General features: G+C 39.4%; 2 protein-coding genes across 5 annotated transcripts in view; one reads left to right on the plus strand and one right to left on the minus strand.

The window, feature by feature from the left end:
• CYFIP1 (cytoplasmic FMR1 interacting protein 1) overlaps window positions 1–20,679 on the minus strand; it is a 131,110-nt gene that overhangs the window by 19,903 nt on the left and 90,528 nt on the right. For all 4 annotated transcript variants that reach the window (XM_073353183.1, XM_073353192.2, XM_073353210.1 and 1 more), the window contains 2 exons: window positions 6,902–7,045; window positions 4,533–4,623 (listed from right to left, as the gene is read on the minus strand). In XM_073353183.1, the coding sequence (XP_073209284.1) occupies window positions 4,533–4,623; window positions 6,902–7,045 (235 nt within the window). The remainder of the gene's footprint in view (window positions 1–4,532; window positions 4,624–6,901; window positions 7,046–20,679) is intronic.
• On the plus strand, window positions 11,295–16,767 carry LOC140914684 (fibronectin type III domain-containing protein 9-like). Its single transcript, XM_073353136.2, has 2 exons — window positions 11,295–11,752; window positions 14,208–16,767. Exon 2 carries the CDS (start codon window positions 14,346–14,348, stop codon window positions 15,006–15,008), a length of 663 nt encoding a protein of 220 aa, XP_073209237.1. The 5' UTR covers window positions 11,295–11,752; window positions 14,208–14,345; the 3' UTR covers window positions 15,009–16,767.

Raw genomic sequence — 20,679 nt, forward strand, 5'->3', positions numbered from 1 at the left:
GGTTTCTCCATTTCTTTCCTTTTCTATAAAACTATCCTGGTTCATAGCTAAAAGCTCTGATCAACCATGTCCCAACGGTCCAAAAGAACACAAAATTTGCCACCTATGGTATGTTTAAAGTATAGACTAATGACATTTGTTCTTTGAAAGAACTAAGCTGGGCTCTATGATTTTCCGCACAGTGCCTGTTGGGTTTTTATTATTAAATGAAATCTCTGCTACTGTTCATTATAAAATGCCTCCTAAGAAGCAGGGTCCTATGGCATAACCTTTAATTTTACGTTCTCTCATAGAGCTTTTAATACAAACTCTGGCCCTGACCATGCAAAGAAATACACACACACTTAACTTCATGTGCTTTGTGTCCCATTGACTTCAGCTGGATTATGCTCAGCGCACAAGGTTAAGCACATGTATTTGTTCTTGAATGATCAGGGCCTGCATGTATTACACCCATTGGTTATTGTATTCACTGAACAAAAATTATGTTATTCATATCTAGTAGATTGCTTATTGTCTAACCAAGACCATTTTGTTTTTCATCTGATGAAAATGCTGTTTCAATTTCTGCCTTGTTTTCTGACAATTAATTAGAATATTTTTTTCCCATCCAGTACATATAGAGATTTGAAGGCCATCTCCAAGGCAATCAGCTTTCAAATGACCTCAGTGAAATTCTTTCATTTTCCTTTCTGCAATGAAATCTCAAATTCAGAATACTAAACACTTGAAAGTAAAGCTTCATTTTGATAAGTAAACTACTATCAGACCTTTCAAAGGGGCCTTCCCTTCCTTCTCCCTTCCTCCTCAATAGTCCCTGCCTTCTCCTGCCTGCCTCTGACATACATCCCCTCCCCAATACACTCATGCGAGTACCCTGTGGGCCCCTGCATCCCTCCAAATTCCCTCCCCAAAGGAGAGTCTTCAGAGTAACCTACAACATACTTCCTTGCAGTCTTACTGCAGCAGGCTTCCAGTGAGCTTCCTCCCCCCATCCTCTTTCCCACAGATGAGCTCCTGCTTCCATAGCCCCCAGTTTGTTTAAAAAAAACCAAAGAACCAGTTGCTGTCAAAGCCCTTCTGCTGTGTCCTGGAACTCCAGTTTTTGTGCACTCAGGGCACTTTCCCTGAAGAGGCAACTCCCCAAATTCCTGTGGGAGAGACTTCACCTGCAGTGAAACATTCCCAAATATTTTAAAGGACAGAAAAAAAATATTTTAAAGGACTGTTTAAAAAACAGTTTCAGTGTGATTCAGGGATTCTCTTGGATCATACCTTGTCCTAGGCCAGTTTTTGCCTCTCTGACTCCATTTTCATATGTATTTTCAAATTTAGTCACAAAATTTGACATACACCTTTAAAAAAAAGTTTACTCCAATGCAATCTTCGGTGGTAATTTTATTTATTTAATAATAATTTTTTAAAAGTCTATCCCCTCTCTCAGTTTATATTTTGGAAGGCTCCGTCTTTACCCCTCCCTCCCTTGGCAGGTTCTCCAGCAGTAGCACAAGTCTAACCCTATCACTGCAGCAGCGCCTACATAAGCATGTTTTTTCTGATTCCCAAGGACATTTTAGTACGGCTAGATGATCAAAAACAACCGTAGTCGTATCCAAACACTAAAAGAAATTAGTGATAGAAAAGTAAAAGATAAATATGGGACAACTATATTTCTAAGATGACTTAAACAGATAAATTAAATATGCTTAAACATTTACAGGACAGAGTTCCTTTAAGGACTTGACAGCACCTGCAATGTCTCCCCCTCACCTCCAAAATCCTTTAGTTTAACGCAGACATAAAAATATTTATCTAAAATACAGGATGAGTAAGTTGCACACCACTTAAACACCGTTTCTATGGAAACAAAATCGTTGGCAAGGAGGTCTCTTGAACTCAGCTGCCCATATCTCCATCCTCTGTTCCTTTTAGCATGGATAAACAGTCATTAAAAATCCACACGGACAGACATGATTGGAATTGCTCAAGTCCTATATAATTAATGGCGTCCAACAAAACATTCCAAATGAAAACTCTGAGCCGTGTAACATAATTAGGGGCTTACTAAGTGTACTTAGATAGAGAATGATGGCTATTCATATGTAGATGTGAACTGGGAAATAGATTCTGAATTGATAAATGTGCAGTACTTTAAGCCAGCCCCGATCCTTATGCATTAAAGCTTTGGATCACAGCAGCAGCTTTGGTCTTTGTGGCTGAGACAATGAGAGTGATGTGTGAATGAGTTTGTACCAGACAACTAAAATAGCAGCAGAGTATCTTCAGTGATGCCCAGGCGTATGGCTAGTACAGTTGCCCATTTGTTTAAGGTACTTGTGCTGAGAGCTGTAGGAGGTGGAGGAGTGAACAGCACATAGAAGTTATGGCCTATACCGGGGTGGCCAACCTGAGCCTGAGAAGGAGCCAGAATTTACCAAAGTACATTGCCAAAGAGCCACAGTAATATGTCAGCAGCCTCCCATCAGCTCCCCCATGTTTCCAGCACCTCCCACCTGCTGGCAGCCCCACCTATCAGCGCCTCCCCATCCCTCCCCGCACCTCCCGATCAGCTGTTTTGTGGCGTGCAGGAGGCGGGGAGACGGAGAAGCAAGGGCACTGCAGGCTTAGGGGAAGGGGTGGAGTGGGGACAGAGCCAGGAGTTGAGCAGTGAGCACCCCCCCAGCACATTGGAAAGTTGGTGCCTGAAGCTCCAGCCCCGGAGTCGGTGCCTATGCAAGGAGCTGCATATTAACTTCTGAAGAGCCACATGTGGCTCCGGAGCCACAGGTTGGCCACCCCTGGCCTATACGCTTCCCTCCACTAACGTGAGCCAAAAGGAGCAAACCATGAAAGAAACTGGTGTGGGGAAGGGTGGCACAGAAGGGAGAGGACAGAACAGTGACTGTACGGCACATGTCCCTCCCCTCTCAGTCTGCTGGGTTAGCGCTGTGTAGGCCAGAGGGAGGAAGAAACGAAGTTTTACAGGCTGGAGAGGGATGGCTACTGTCTGCAACATTTTCTCCCCACAGACAACAACACTGGTTCCCCCTTGTCGCACTAAGCTTTCCCCTCCTTCCCACCAATGAGGGTTGGGGCAGCAGCCAACAGAGATCATGAAAATATAGTATGGTTCCAGCGGGAGCAATGCTACTATTGGGGAAGAAGGTCACACAGAGAGTAAATATGGATGCCCTGAGTCTCCACACAAGTTTTCTATTCAGTTTCTTATACCACACCCATCACCTGTGGTTTCCAAGCACATTCCTGTAGTGCACTGAGGAACATGACTAGCATCTGTTTAACGAGGTTTCTCCTTCTTTCCCCCGCAAAGGGAAGATGACATGTTATTTTTTCTAAATGTATGCTACACTATGGTTTTTTATTAGTGAAAACCAGGTCGAGGAAAGGCACATGGCACTTGGAAAGGAAAGTGCTGAGGTTTGAGAAAGTTTAGCTCCAAAAGAAGGCAGCTCTGTCTCCTACACAAATGAGTTTTACCCTTTCTGAGTTTTACTCTTCCTGCAGAAAGAGTCCTGAGCAAATTTCTCCAAGGAGCCCAGGCCACTTCTTCCTTGCTGCTCATTCCTTAGGGCAGGAAGGACCCCGTCCCCAAAAAGAATCTTCTGAAGGAATCTCGCCGAGGTGAAATTCAGCTTCCTAATCCTTATTCAGGCTTTCCCCACATAGGGGCCTACGTGACTCTATGTATGGTAGCACCTATTGCTTATTCCTAAATCCAGGCACAAAGACATCTAAACCCTTCAAATTTTTATAATGGTTAATTGATATGACTCATCCATTTCTATGCTCCAAAGAGAAAAACAGGAAGGAACACTTAGCAAATCTTTGATTTGGTTCAGCCTTTGCAATGAAAGTCAAATATGCTATGGGGAGCAAAATCAACCTCATTCCAGTTAATAAACCTAAGTAACACAGGAAAAATAAAAGAATGCTCAAAAAGGTGGGTGGCAAATATAAGGATTCATTTGTGTTGTTAGAAGTTGTAGAAAAGGGATGTTTGGAGGTAGGAAAGCCGTTTCAAAATTGGAATCAACAATATGACAAATACTAATTACCAATTAATTCTCTCTTGTATGGCATCCAGCTTCCAGAGCAGCTTCTTCTCCTGCAACTACTGTGACTCATTAAATGGCTAGGATGCCCCCACCAAACCTTAAACTTAATTATTTGCAGAACTATATCCCAGTTTGCACTGAGTACTCCTTCAAAGATTGTCTAATAAACCGTATATTACATCTGACAAGGACAAGAAATGAGCAGGAAACTTTTCCAGAGAACTGGGAACTAGAGATTGCCAGGCAGGGAACCCTATGCAAGTATGAAAGATAGCAACAGAAAATTTGGAAACAATTCCTATTCTGCCCCAACACTCATTGCCCAATGGCTATTTGAGAGCAAATAATTTACAATGAGATGTACATACATGAATTGTTTATAAAAAAATATACTGGAAGCCAGGAATTAATGTCCTCTTATTAATTCAATGGTGGTAACATCATAGGTAAACCAACCTGGAGAGCCATATTCATGTCTAGGTAATCTACAGATTTTAGGCATCACTTCCATCAAGGTCTTCACATACTGAAGAATTGTGCCCTGCAGCTAAGGGAAGACAGACATGCATAACAATATTATTGTTGTGGAACTAACGAAGACGACATTTATGCAGTTCATTCTACATATGCACTGAATATGCTCTAAAATCTTATGTTTCTTAACTCTGTATGTCCTACAGTTCTTCCTATAGTCTTTGCACTGCTTAAAGAAACAGCTTTTTAAAAGAAATGATTGTAGTTGCATCTTCTTTAAAAAAAAAAGGAAGGAAGGAAGTGAGGAATTACAGCAGTTCTAATGAACTCTTCAAGTGACTATTAGAGTTACCATTTCACAGTTTTTAACCACAGCACCCAAACCGTGAAGAGCAACTGAACTGGGTGACAGTACACAGCCCTGATCCTGCCAATGATCCTGATCCTTATGTACATAAATAACTTTATGCATGCAGGTAATCCCAGTGACTTCAATGTGACTACTCGTGTATGTTAAATTCCTCATGTGCGTGAAGGGTTGCAGGTTTGGGGTCTAAACGGTCACGCTGTACAAATGTATTAAAACTGAATTGGTCATAGGTATCGAAGACAAACGTATCGCTTCCCCCAACACATTTTTTCCTTCACTGTATTGCTAATTTTTGACTTAGAAAGGCTTCAATTAAAAAAAAAAAGTTACTGGTTTAAGGTTTCTATCATCAAATGATCAGAGGACTTCATATCTGAGCATGTTATAAACAGATGTGCATTATTTAGATATTATTAACCACTCTCGGTGTGTGTTACAGTGGCAACAGCACAATAACCAAGGCCAACAGAAAAATCTTATCTAGGAAACAAAGGCCCAAAACATATATAAAAAGTTACATTATTCATTCATTTATTTTTTAAGGTTGCAAATCAAGCACTTATGAGTTAGGAAATGCCAGAATTAAGGATGCCCCAGCAACATGAATTCAGGCCCCCTTGTGCATAGGTACTGTGGTTCTGTCTTTAATTACATTCTCACATACCATTCAGTACACAGGTCTCTCCTCCCATCCAACCCCATATCCCAGCCTGTCTCTTAATGTTGCCTCTTGGATATCTTCTAATTTGGCCAAAACCAAACTTTCTCATCTTCCCTCCCAAAGCTTCTCCACTTACCCACTCTCCATTGCTGTCAACACCATCACCAATTTGGTGGTTGTTCTGGAGTTTCCCCTCCCTTGCCCAACACTTCCAAGCCCATAACCAAATCCCACTGCTTCTTCCTCCTCAACATCGCCAAGATCTATCCTTTGCTTTCCATCCCCATAGCCAAATCCTTCATTCAGGCTCTCAGCAAAAGGAAGGATGGTCCAGTGGTTACAGCACCAGCCTAGGACTTGGGAGACTTGGGTACAATTCCCTGCTCCACCACAGAATTCCCCCGTGAGCTTCAGCAGTCACTTAGCCTCTCTGTGCTTCAGTTCCCTCATCTACAAAGTGGGGATAACAATGCTTCCCTACCTCACAGAGGGCTTTTGTGAGAATAAATATATTAAAGATTGTGAAACGCTTTGAGATCTATAGATGAAAAACACTATATAGGAGTGTAGAAGTATTACATCCCACCTTGCTTAGAGCAACATTTTCAACTTTGTCCCCTGCCATCCAAACAAAATGCAGCCACTATCCTCATCTTCCTTATCTGACTAGATCATGTCACTCCCCTCGTCGAATCTTTCCATCTGCTAGTGCATCAAGTTTAAGCTTCTTGTCATTATCTTCAAAAGCCTATCCCACCCTACTCAGAGGTACAGTGCCTGTGTGGTTAAGGCACTCACCTACAATCTTGAAAGTCATGGGTTTGAGTCTCACTCACTCACACACAGAAAGGCCACCTCCAGTTTACCCAGCTTCAAAATGGGTAACTGATGCATTGGATTCAAACTTTTTTTCTTGGGACCCAGCTGAAAATTGTTGATGCCCGCGACCCAACAGAGTTGGGGATGACGGGCTCAGTATGTGGGAGGGGCTCAGGGCTGAGGCAGAGGGTTGGGATGCGGGGGTGAGGGCTGCAGGATGGGGCTGGGGATTCCCTGGATTACACCTGGATTCCCCCACCCCCACCCCAAGGATCCTGCTAGGCTGAGCCTGCCTGCACCACTCCTGGATCAGAGGCCAGAGCTTGGCATGCATGCAAGACTCTGCCCCTCTTGCTTGCTATCTTTGTGCACTTGGCGTGGAGGGGCAGGGCCCCAGGTGTTTTTGGGGCAGGCCTGGCCCTTGCACTGTGTCAGGGTTGGGTGCAGCTTCATCTCCAAGTCCGTGTCCCGTGGAAAGAGAGAGAAAATCTGTTAACATACCAGGCTTTTGACCACCTTCAGTAATTCCTCCATTACCACAGCGATGCCCTGGTACCCAAGGAGCCTGCAAATGACTTTAAAGTGAGGGGGACCAACAAAGTTCCTGTAGTTGCTGTAAATGCTGGAATATGTCAAATTCAAAGCCTGATGGGAGAAAAAAAATAGTATTAACAAAAATAACTCAATTTCCTGCACTGTCAAAATCTCTCATTGGATACAATGTACATTACTTTTTGTGCAATATTTTTAAGTAGGGCTGTCAATTAATCACAGTTAACTCATGCGATTAATGCAAAACAAATAAACTAGACTAAAAAACAGTCACAATTAATCAGTTTTAATAGCATGGTTAAACAACAACAGAATACCAATTTATATTTATTATAAATATTTTTGAATGTTTTTCTATATTTTCAAATATAATTATTTCAATTATAACAGAGAATACAAACTGTACAGTGCTTGTTTTATATTATTTTTATTACCAATATTTGCACTGTAAAAAAGATAAAACAAAATAAATGGTATTTTTCAGTTCAGCTCATACAAGTTCTGAAGTGAAATCTCCAAATGTAGAATTATTTTGTTTTACATAACTGCATTCAAAAACAAAACTATGTAAAATGTTAGCGCCTACAAGTCCACTCAGTCCTACTTCTTGTTCAGTCAATTGCTAAGGCAAACAAGTTTGTTTACATTTATGGGAGATAATGGTGCCAACTTCTTGTTTACAATGCCTCTTGAAAGTGAGTACAGGTGTTTGCATGGCACTGTTGTAGCCAGGGTTGCAAGATATTTACATGCCAGATATGCTAAACATTCGTATGCCCCATCATACTTCAACCACCATTCCAGAGGATGTGCTTCCATGCTGAATTTAAATTGGTAGTCTATTATTATTTAACAGTGTGATTAAAAAAATAGTTGTGATTAATCACAGTTTTAATAATTTGACAGTGCTATTTTTAAGCATATTAAATTATACAGAATTCAGACAGAACTTTGCCTCTTTAGCTCTAATATAGAAGATGAGTTTCAAAGCTTCCTTTTAAAACAGAAGACATGACTGACTAAAATGTTCCTTAATAAGCTGAATGTAATAAACGCTAATTGTTGATGACTGGACATCTTCCACTTACTATTTATACTACCACTATAATTCCTCCCTCAATTTTATGACTACACCATGTTAAAAGGGCACAAAAGTGGCTCAAGCTAATATCTCGGTGGTTCTCAACCAGGAGTACACGTAACAGTGGGGCTATGCAGGGATCTTCCAGGGGGTACATCAACTCATCTAGACATTTGCTCAGTTTTACAACAGGCTACATAAAAGCACTAGCGAAGACAGTACAAACTGAAATGTATACTGCTCTATATACTATACACTGAAATGTAAGTACAATAATTATATTCCAATTTATTTATTTTATAATTATATGGTTAAAATGAGAACATAAGCAATTTTTCAGTAATAGTGTGCTGTGACACTTGCGTATTTTTATGTCTGATTTTGTAAGCAAGTAGTTTTTAAGTGAGGTGAAACTTGGGTACACAAGACAAATCAGACACCTGAAAGCGATACAGTCGTCTGGAAAGGCTGAGAGCCACTGATCTAGATTACCAAACATAACTGGAGCATATCCTGGTACTGTAGTTTCACTTACAGAACATTTGGGGGGGAAAAAATCAATAGAAACTGTTACGGTTTCCATTTAATGTTGTCTCATGTAACGTTCTGAAGGCTCGAGTAAGTAAAATCAGATTTCTAAACTTAGTGATCACTACAACTAATTGATAAAGGTTCTCATTTGAGCTCATAATATCTATAAATGGACATGTGACACAGGCTGACAGAAATTCTGTCAATTAATATACAAGGCAAGATCCTTAGCTGTTCTCGATCAGTGTTTTTTTCACCTCAGTCAATATAACTATGTAGACTTATACCCTCTGAGAATCTGGAAAATGATTTCTAACTCACATTGGGGCTCGGATGAGAGCTTGCTGTCAAACTCCACTTATATGAGAGGGGTAATATTTGCAGCATGGAGAAAAGCAATCATAGGAAGTGGCAGAGATTATATTGGTTCCTTCTTTCACAGGAGCTTGCCCATCTTTTGTTTCTGCAGGTTCTGTTGGATCCGCTTTGCTTCTCCTCAGTATTCACTGATTTTAAGACATGAGTGCAAGCTAATTGTACTATTAAATCCTGGGCTGCTCAGAAAGCAGCTGTGACCAAGGTCTGGTATACACTTATAATTTTGGTTGGAATAGCTATGTTGCTCCAGGGTGTGAAAAATCCATGCCCGTGAGCATTGTAGCTATGTGGACCCCACCTTGAGTATAGACACTCTTATCACCTAGGGAGGTAGTGTTGCTATACCAACAGACAACCCCTTCTGTTGGGGTAGGCTGCATCTACACTACGGGGTTATATTGGCATAGCTATAATGCCATAGCTGTGCAGGTATAGTCCTCATAATGCAGACATGTTCCAAGAGCGCACCTAGGGAGAAGAGCGTGACCTCTCTCCGATATTGAGCCCACCACAGTTATTCATGCCCTTGCCAGTCAAGACTAGATTTTTGTAATATGCTCTCTGTGGCTATACAGTGAGGCCACTTGGGAACTAAACTAATAAGCAGGAAGCTGGATTCCACCAACTTTTGAACAACTGTCTACTAAAGAAAAGCAGTTACTTGTCAGCATTTAAAAACATGCAGCTGTTGTAAATGTATACGCTATAAAACATATAAGACATAAGATGGCCAAGTTAAATGTTGGTGTTGGAACCTTAACTTTCCCATTTCCAGACTCTGATTTTAACTGAGCAACTTTGTATTTAATATTATAAAATATGCACAGAAAATATCCAACAAGTTAACATTATTTCAGCTAACTATTACAGAAAAGGAGTTACAACCAACCAAGTATTTTTGTACTCTGGAGATCCAGAAGTTTCACTTCACCTTATTTTTAATGTTATCACATTTCTTCTGCTCAGGGAGCTGTCTCTGCTAGAGTGAACAGACTACACAGTGAAATATGTCCCTCTATCGTATTTTAAATTACAACTATTGACATCTGTTACAGATTGCATATTTATAATGATGGGGCGGGGATATTTTCTCAAATTATTTAGCCATTCTTTTTGTGAACTCAAACTGCAACAGATGTTTGGAAGATTATCAGAATCCACAAAGGACACTGCTCAGGAAGAAGCTAAAAATCCTGTTATTAGATCACAGCTGATTGAAATACTGAATTCTAAATTAACACTGACTGGCAGAGAGCCCAAAACTACAACTGAGTATTAAATGCAAAACTGCACAAACACATGCAGAAGTAGGGACTGGGAAATCAAATGGTAAAGCTTGATGAATGCTTGAAAAATATTTAATTTTACAAACCATGCTACTCCTGATTTATGCTCTTATTTCAAGTGTAGCTAGCTTGCCGCAGCAGCTTGGTTCCTGGGCTATTTTCTTGATTTGCTGTGTCCTTGCAAGAATAGGTACCCTATTTATGATTGCTAAAATAATGTATGACAGCAGATGACTCAATAAACATTCAAGTAAGAGAATAGCTGATGGAATATCCTTTCTCTCTCTTCTATTTAGGTCTTTAACTGATAATAGACAGGTCTGTAATGGAGCAACCTTAGTCTACAAGTTTGTTGCCTATTGATACTGATGAAGTACAGAGTTAATTTTCCCAAACGTTTCATAAAACATTAAACAGACTTTAAAAACCAAACACAGATGAATGCTTCAGTATACTGGATACTATAAAAAAAAATTATCCCTAAACGCAGAAGCTTTATATTTCACAGTAATGGTTTTAATTGTTGCATTCATTTGTTCTTGGGGTTTATAACTTTGTAGACTTTGAGTAACAAAAATATCTGCACTACAGAACATCCCAGTGTAGAGACGATTTTCCTTTATCAAATTATACAGTATTTTATTATTCTACAGATGTTTAGAGTGAGGAGAAAGGGTACAGCTGCATACTTCAAGGAAGAGAACAGTTATGAAAAAGCAGGCACTAAAATATTCTTCAAAAAACCAGGCAGAAGAATCAGAAATAGCCAGCCTACAAAAATACCATATTTCCCCATGAATATTTGGACATTTTACATCAAACATGTAAAGCAGTTTGGAACAATCCACCAGTAAATGATGGATTAGTGGCGCATTATAAAACTGTGACAAGGGATTATTAAAAAAATAATAATAAAAAATATTGCAGAGGAATACAAAAAGACTAAAGCAGAAACCTGAAACAGCAAAGTTCTCATTAATCACTGGGAGAAGCTTGCCTTTTTTTAAGCTATTGCTTCCCCCACATCCTTTCACTAAAAAAAAATTCCAAAAAACAAAACAAAACAAAAAAAACCAACCAAACATCCTGTTCTGCCGATGTCACAAAAGTGCTAGCCTTATTCACTCACAGCATCACTGAAGCAAGCCTAGGTACATACAGAGCTGCATGTAACTGGAGTGCTCATACACTATATTGTCCAAGAGGTAGCGAGTGAGAGAATGTATGTCTTTTTTCCTGCATGTTCTTTAAAAACCTAGGCAACAGGCTACTTAGACAAGATGTGTTCATGTACGAATTTAAGTAGAAGAGAAAGAAACAGTGTCACCAGCATCCCTGGAGAATAGAATTGCAAGTGTCAAGCAACTAGAATTTAGTTCAGAGAATCTAAGAGAGAAAACTGGCAAGTACAGATCATGAAGGAGGAAATCACCTACACAAAAGGACACAGAAAATCTCAGTTTTCAGTTTCGCAATCTCTCCATCTGAAAATCTTATTCTAAGGATTTATATCAGGAAGTGAAGGTCAGTAAAGATTTTATAATGAATAAAATACTAAGTTAATTTTTCAAACATTAGGATATCATGTTATGTACGTTACGTCTAAATAGTAAAATGTAATTAATGCTTGCTAACAAAACAAAACATTGTGATTACATTTAAAAAAAATAAAAAACCAAAATTCTACTCAAATAGCTCTGCGAATGAGATGATGGATTCTAAATATGATCAGGCAATATTTAAAAAAAATCTTTTTACTTAAAATGTAATTATCTAGGATCTATTTAACTAAAACTTGATATGGGACTCATGAGCAACTAGATGCTCTGATATTATAGTGTAGACCACCGTATAGATACCTAAGAGACTTAAGATGGATGGCCAAGTTTAGTATTATAAAAACCACTCTAGTCTGTGGTGTGCCCCCATCTGTTTATCCAATGAGTTTATTCAATGGCAAACTCATTTCTTTGAAATTGATGCAGCTGTTTCATTGCCTATATTTTATGGTGGTTAGAAAGAAGGGCACCTACATTCTCGAGGGGTAGGTTGTTTTGTTTTTGTTATTTTTTAGAACTGCCTATATAATTTAGATGGGTGTGTTGGCATTTATATTTTAAAAATATGTTTATTGTTGTATTGTAGATGAGCATATGCCTTATATTCTTCCCAAATAAGCAAAATACACAAACTGCAACTGAGAATTCTGAGAAATATGTCCCCACATATGAGTAGCAGTTTTGTTTTTTTTAAGGACTATTGTGCTTCAATGAAAATGGTGCATAAGGTACAGTTATTTTAATGTGATCCTCAGATGGGTAATTTTTCCAGTGGTTTTTCCAACTTAAAAAAAGAAAGGTAGACAGACATGTGTACTACCTCACATAAACTTCAGAATATCTGCTATGTCAGAATTTTATAAGCTTCCATTCTCAGAAAAATTTTCCAATACTAAATTGTTATTTAGACAGGAGACAGAATCCATTACATCCACAATATGAAATAATATGTTCACACTGTAGTGAAATCACTAATCTTTTATTTCATAATCATTGCGAAAGTCATTTATGCTAGTAATTTAGCATAAACATTTCAAAAACACTTAAGTGCTTAGTATATGTCTACACTGCAGCCAGGAAATGTGAACATACAGAAGGTCCTAGACAAATTAGAGGATTGGGCCAAAAGAAATCTGATGAGGTTCAACAAGGACAAGTGCAGAGTCCTGCACTTAGGATGGAAGAATCCCATGCACTGCTACAGACTAGGGACCGAATGGCTCGGCAGCAGTTCTGCAGAAAAGGACCTAGGGGTTACAGTGGACAAGAAGCTGGATATGAGTCAACAGTGTGCCCTTGTTGCCAAGAAGGCCAATGGGCATCTTGGGATGTATAGGTAGGGGCATTGCCAGCAGATCAAGGGACGTGATCGTTCCCCTCTATTCGACATTGGTGAGGCCTCATCTGGAGTACTGTGTCCAGGTTTGGGCCCCACACTACAAGAAGGATGTGGAAAAATTGGAAAGAGTCCAGCGGAGGGCAACAAAAATGATTAGGGAACTGGAACACATGACTTATGAAGAGAGGCTGAGGGAACTGAGATTGTTTAGCCTGCGGAAGAGAAGAATGAGGGGGGATTTGATAGCTGCTTTTAACTACCTGAAAGGGGGTTCCAAAGAGGATGGATCTAGACTGTTCTCCGTGGTAGCAGATGACAGAATGAGGAGTAATGGTCTCAAGTTGCAGTGGGGGAGGTTTAGGTTGGATATTAGGAAAAACTTTTTCACTAGGAGGGTGGTGAAACACTGGAATGCGTTACCTAGGAAGGTGGTGGAATCTCCTTTCTTAGAAGTTTTTAGGGTCAGCTCTCCAATAGTGCTCAATATTTAAGCCTCTGTAACTTTATACTATCAAAGTGATAAGCAATGTTGAATATCATGCTCCCTTTTCTGTTAAAGATATTTAAAATGTATGCAATTAACAAAAAAATTGTTCCATGATCTCTCATGTCAACAGACATGCGTACTACCTCATGTGTCCATTAAAAATTCTGACTGTTTAGTTTTTACACGGCAACCGAGTCAGGAGAAGATTTTCAAAAGGCACAAAGGGGAGTTAGGCACCCAACACCCACTGGAAGTCTGTGGGAGTTTAGTGCTTTATGCTCATTATGCCTCTTTTGAAAGTTTCCCTCTTAATAAACAGAAGTTTTTAAATTATGGGTAATTTCACTCCCACTGGTGTATTGTCTGACTGCAGATTCCTTAGGATTGAAATATTCAGTGATTTACACAATAGTACCAAACATTTCTGCAACTGGAAAGGTATGAAAATACTCTATGATTTATTTTTCAAACAAATGCAAGTGCCAAAGATTCTCTTTGCTTATAGATTCAGACTGATCAGATTACTTCATTTTAAATTGCCCATAGAAAAATTAAAAGCACTGTTTCCTAATAAATTACTTTTCTAAATTACAGAACACTAATGTTTAAGAGCCACATAGTTCTTCTCCGTGGTGAAGCTTCTGGGACATCTCCTTATTTTTCTGGAACTGCAACTATAATCTTCCTTTCTTGTGGGGAGACAGTTGTGAAAAAATATTGAGTGGCATCACAATGGGAGTAACAATACAAAATGTAACAGGAAGCACAGCAATGGTAATTTGGCCACCCATGGCCATTTGTGATGACAGCTTTTACAGTATTATGTATCATCCCAACAGGAACAACATGCTGTCAGGTTATTCAAGAAAAAATTTTCAGAAAGAAGAGCGAGTGCCTACTAGTCGGTCTTCATTTGTCATAGAAAACCTAACTCCACTAACCACCTACATATTGTGTGTAACCTGCCAATCTGCAAACCCCTCCAGTGACCAGTGCAGAATTTTTCACACATTAGAAGAAGATCCAGCATCTGCAAGCAACAAAAAAAAAGATCTGGCCCTGGGTATCTGGCTAACTAGCAGTATTCTGCTTCTCATCATTGCCGGGATCCTCCTTTACGGCTGCCTGCATATATGGTACCGCAAGAGACGAGAACATGTAGAAGGACAAAACATGAACTCAGAACAGGACAAGGGGGAGGCTTGGACAATAAACAAGTCACACACCCCAGAGCAGTTTAACAAGCAAGGCAGATTAGTCCAAAGTGTTGAGGGTAAGAATGCAGAAGGTATCCAACTGGCTACCATAATAGAAAATCCCTTAACTTCTAAGGAGCCTACCATGCAAACTTCTAAAAGCCAGGAATTAGTGCCGATGACAATTGGGCCATTTTAATTGGTAAACACCACTGCACAGATTAACTGTGCACCATGTGTGAAATATTTTAACCTACAGAGTTCTATACCTTTTACAGTTTGCATTTGAGGTGTTTAATTATTGCTGATGCACTCTTATCAGCATTCTTAACCACAACTGCCCCTCCCACCATCACACGCACAGCTGGGAGGGTCTCAATATTAAGGTTTAGAACTTAGTATTCTCTTGATTTGATTAAGAAAATATTATCAAGCATATAGCATAGAAATCAAAGGGTATTCTTGATTTTTGTTTTGGAGGCAGAGAATAAGGTTTATTCTAAAACGGTAAACCAAAATAAATAAATGAATGAAAAGGACAAAGGGAGAATTATTATTAAATAATAAACCAAACTGAAAATTGCATACTGAGACCTGTATTCTCATGCTGCAGGCAGCTCGAATGCCCTGTATTAAATGTCTACATCTATAATGGCCTGTCACGTTTTTTATCCACATTATTCAGAATCAGGTTGTACGTTGTACTTGACAGTTCCATTCAAAACAAGTTCTAGTTGTAGGACACCAGTTAAATTCATTGATATTCGAAAAAAAGGATTCCTATTTCACCCAATTTAAATATGCACTCAGGAAGGTGACACCAGCAAGAGGCACTCTAGTTACACCACCATGAGAGGTTAAGGTATTCAACGCTTAATGCTGCAGTTTAATGCTTAAAGCTGCAGCTATAAGAGGGAAGTGCTCATTGCACAGCATTGAAAGGGGAGATCATGAGACCCAAAACCATGACTCATGATTGCTCTTTCCCTAAACTGAAGGGGGAGAACAGAACACAATGGCAGGTCTTTATCCAGCCACCAATTTCTGTTAATGTACCAAGAGTAAAAGCAGCTAGACTATGACTGAGTACATGTATTTTTGAGATTATGGAAATTTACAGGCAACTACAGTTGTCCTGAAGATCTTGTCAACACTATCCTTGAACTGGAAATGTGGGCACCCTGGAAGAATGATACGTCCAGTGTTTTCACACATTCATCACATGCCACAGTTTTCAATCTATTAAGCACATATTTCTTCCTTTTAAATTGATATATTTTAGTGTTATTATATAATATGGTGTGTGTGTGTGTGTGTGTGTGGCTGTACAATATACTGTGATTTTATGCATTTGTTTTAAACTGATATTAAAAGAATGTATATTGGAACTCAACATTCACTTAGCCAGCTTGATCTATTCTAGCAGACAAAGAAGGGCAACTGTTAGCATAGCCATTGCCATCAATTTTAATGGCTTTCTGGAAGCCAAGGGGGTCTATTACAGACAGGGCTGATAATGTAGCAGCCACTTAAATACTTCACAGCAGGCTGTGTGGCTTTTCCAGCTACTCCACTCCTGAAGTGTTTCAACCATTCTGTAACTGATTCTTCAGTTTTCTTAGTGCTAAGGTAGTCATACAGATGGAAATCATAGCTGGCACAATCAGAAAACAAATTTGCTCCATTCGCTTTGCCGTTGGGAGATAACACGACATAATTGTGTGCCAAATGGATGGTGACTCTCCTTTCATAGGAATATGCTCAAAATTATATTGCTGTACTCAATTAACCTTTATACCTGGTCTGTAAATGTTTAATAATGTCACATACATTTTTTTTCAGTTGATTGTGTTGTCCTTTTGTCTTTTAAATAAACTGTGTCCGATGTTGAAAATTTACTGGTGTTTCAAATGGAGATAATTACCCAAAGCAAACACTAGCAACTGAAATAAAGTCTGCTCAGAAACTGAAGTTGTCCCTGCAGTTTTATCTCCAAAACGAATGCAGAGAAATAAACTACTGCATGCCTCTTTTTATCAACTATGATGAAATACTTGTTCTAGTTAAATTAATTCAGAGCAGAGAGACTCATATAGGGAGGAAAGATTATCCTGTGGTTATGACATAAGTCCATGAGATCAGAGACCTGGCTCTGTGCCCAGCTCTGCCAATGGCTTACAGCATGACTTTGCAAAGTTACTAATTTCTCTGTACTTCAGTTTCCTAATTTGTGACATGGGGACTGTCATCATTCCAGGCTGACTGGTGTGCCCCCTTGCAGGTAGGCATAGGGTTACAGGTGAGCCCTTACTAGATTTTCCCGATGCTAAAGAGCACCTCCCTGTGGAGGGTTTCATTTCTTAACAGAAAAGCCAAAACAGAATATAAACAAAACTTTCACTCCAGCATCTCATTTGGGTGACTAAGTCGTTCCTAGCCCTTCTGTCCCCGACCTGAGTCCAGGGCTTGTTTCCATCCAGGCTCTTTCCCCAAGATTGTCTCTGCCCCTGCGGTTAGGCCTACTGCTCCTACTGGAGTAAGACCCTTCTCTGGATTCAGAGGTCCAGGGAGGTCCAACCACTGCAACTCTTCTCTAGGACAGCAGCTGATCTTCGCCAGGGCAGTATCTTGGAGACCTCTGGCTGAGACCAGACCCTCCTCTCCAGACAGACTCCCCATTCTGGTGGGTTCCCCAGAGAACTCATCCTCTAGGCTCCCTACCCAGCCCTCTTGCTCAGGCCTCTTCTGGGAGCTCCTCTCCACAGGAGCATCCTGTCTCCCTTTGGAGTTTCCCTCTAATTGAGCTTGGATAACCTTTATTAGGTCCAGCTGCTTGGTTACTAATTAGCCACCTGAGGCAGTTAATAATCCCCAGGTAGGGCTGTCTCAGGCAGACAAGGCCCTAATTTCCCATTAAGGGCAGCTGCCCTGTGACAGGGACTCAACAAAATTCCCAAAGATTTAGAGAGGGTCAATTAATTGATGTTAGTATGCCACACTGAGATCCTTGATAGAAACTGCTATAGAAGTATTATATGATTTACAATTTTCAACTGTGATAAAATCTTTGTATTACTTCAGGCTTTTACTTATTACAGCCCTGTACACACAGCAATGACAAAAAATGTAGGCATTTAAAAGCCTAAGTCGCAGTGTCTTTCAACAGGAATTAAGGACTTCAAGAGACAAGCTTTGAGCAGGGGGTTGGACTAGATGACCTCCTGAGGTCCCTTCCAACCCTGATATTCTATGATTCTAATATGGGTGAGGTATTGGATGAACTTCTGTTGGTGAAAGAGACAAGCTTTTGAGCTACACAGAGCTCTTCTGATTTGGGAAAGGTACTCAGCCTCACAGCTAAATACACCATGGAACAGACTGTTAAGCCTAAATGCTTAAGTCAGTTTTGAAAATGCGACATAGGAGCTTTTGAAAGTTTCACCCTATATAGAATTAGAACATTCATAATCTTCTGCTCTGAGCAATATTGATTGATTTGGCTTTCTAACCTGTGAGAATCTGCAGTCAGATAATCTCTCTACCATCTCAGGTTCACTGTGGTGGTCTTGTGTTTTGGCAGCTTGCCCTTCGATTAAATGAGAAGGTATATATTTAGAGTAACTACTGAGACTGCTAATAAGAACCAACTAGTGCAAATTAATATTGACCTGTGTCCACTAGGAACTGAACTGAAACTACAGTGGTTTATATTAAATCAACAGAACAGCCAGACGGCCATGCTTTTTGTGTGTGTGTGTTAAGTACTAAGTGGTTTAGAGGTGAAAAGCTCATTGTACTATCTCCACTCCCCTAAGACATCAAATCCTCCTACCAAACTGTTATCAAAATACGCTTCGTGTTCCTATGGTTATTTGCATAACACATAACTGACATTAACAGAAAAAAAGAGTGGCGAGGTTACAGATGGAAGAAGAGACACTCAGAATGCTCTACTTGTCGATTAATAGTTTCTCATCAAAGACAAGTATACATCATGAGTGAAATCCTGCCCCGATTAAGTCAGTGAGAGTTTTGCCATTGACTTTAATGAGGCCAAGATTTCACCCTATGTCTTTAATTTGGATGATGGAATATTTTTCCTCTACAAAATAAATTAGATGATATACACACAGAGCTCTGAAGACCTAACTGTATATTAACTGTTTAAGTATTAGTAAATCCTCTCTAAGCCAAAAGTAGCCTCTGTAGTGGCTGGTCTATATATCCCCCATAAGAATTCTATGCTTCATAATCAGATAAAGCTAATCATGATTCTTAAGGTAATATTCTCCCATTTGGGAGTTATACAATATTTTATATGGCCATCCAATGTTTCCTCCTCCTCCAGAGCCATCTCTCCATAACCTGATGGCAGTATGTCCCATAAGGCTATTTGACTCTTGAATGAAATCAAGAGACATCATTCTGCATGCTCTCAAACATTCTCGCCGACATAAAGTCAGTCATTTTGCAGTTAGGTTTTTTTCTAGCTGACTGTTCCATTCCCAATGCCAGCCAGGAGGAGCAGTTCACAATATCCACTGGCCTATATCTCATTACTGATGTGAAAGCAGGGGCCTGTAGGTACATAAAATCAGGTGTCCCTGATCCTCCTGTAGGAACTGACCAGTTAACCAGAAGAGCATGACAGGAAAGCATACACAACCTGAAGTGTGTGTGTTCATTTCTTATCAGAAAATCTCCCAAATCAAAAAAGGTGGGGTGTTTTGTTATGGGTTTTTTAAATTATTTTTAAAATACTTTGCTGACTGAAGGATGGGTTGCTAATCTTATCAGCAGTCACAGTGGGAGTTAATACCTCTTTTATTGCAGAGCTGTGAGAAGTTAAAGAAGAGAATGTGGTTGGGAGTGCTGGATGATGAAAAAGGGGAACTCAATGGCATGATCTGTCCTCACTTCTCAGTTGGCTCCATTATTTGCAGATGGAGGGCATTTTATTTTGAAAGGGTTCTGCAACAGGTTAATCTTCTAGGTAAACAAGTTTAGCCTTGGAATCTGTAAATCTCTGAAAGTTCATCTCCAGCAGAGCATTCAGAATCTTGCATAATAATCCAAAGATTGCAGATATTTTTTTCCTGGACCCCAAATGCCCTACCACCATCATACATCAAATATTTTAAATTCAATAGTGAAGTTCTCTGCTGCAGGAAACACACAACAGGCATACACATTCGGACCATCATTCAAAGAAGGAGTAAAGAATATAATAAATCTAATGTGATGTAGAGTTCTGCTTTCCCCCAACACACTGTTCAATAACTGCTTGGAAGTGAATAGTCTAATTAAAATCACTACTTGTGGCAACACTCAGTTCAACTTTTAAATTTTCCATATAAAGAAAGATTAATTCTCATTTTTCCTTCATGTTTTAGAAGCACACATTTTACAATAGCAATCATTACCTTGGGACTGCAAGTTTAGCATTTCTGAGTTGTAATTTCTCTGTCTATAATTAGCTATATAAGCCTGGACAAATCACTTAAATCAATCTGTCTCAGTTTCCTCCATCTGTAAAAATTGATATTATAATCCTGACAACACCTAAGAGTGGTGGTGCAATAATTAATTTATGTATATACAGTACTTTGAAAACGAGATATGCTAAGTATAATTAGATAATGAAAAGTAACCACACAAGAACGAAACATACCTAGGTGGCTCACTGAATCAGTTATAATTCTAAATGCAATACATAAGATTTGCAACCTCTTCTGAATTAATACCCATCTAACTGTATCATAAAATGAGAAATATTCTTGCACTTTGTCTCTCTTCTTACTTGAAAAATGCTGCAAAATTAGAGTGATAATTCATCTCCTCTATTTAAAATACTTTCTAAGTGCCTTAAC

Source organism: Lepidochelys kempii, chromosome 1 (genome assembly GCF_965140285.1).
Source record: "Lepidochelys kempii isolate rLepKem1 chromosome 1, rLepKem1.hap1, whole genome shotgun sequence".
Lineage (NCBI taxonomy): Eukaryota > Metazoa > Chordata > Testudines > Cheloniidae > Lepidochelys > Lepidochelys kempii.

Coding starts and splice junctions, on each gene's coding strand:
- LOC140914684 (XM_073353136.2), top strand. CDS start 14,346: ATGGGAGTAACAATACAAAATGTAACAGGAAGCACAGCAATGGTAATT.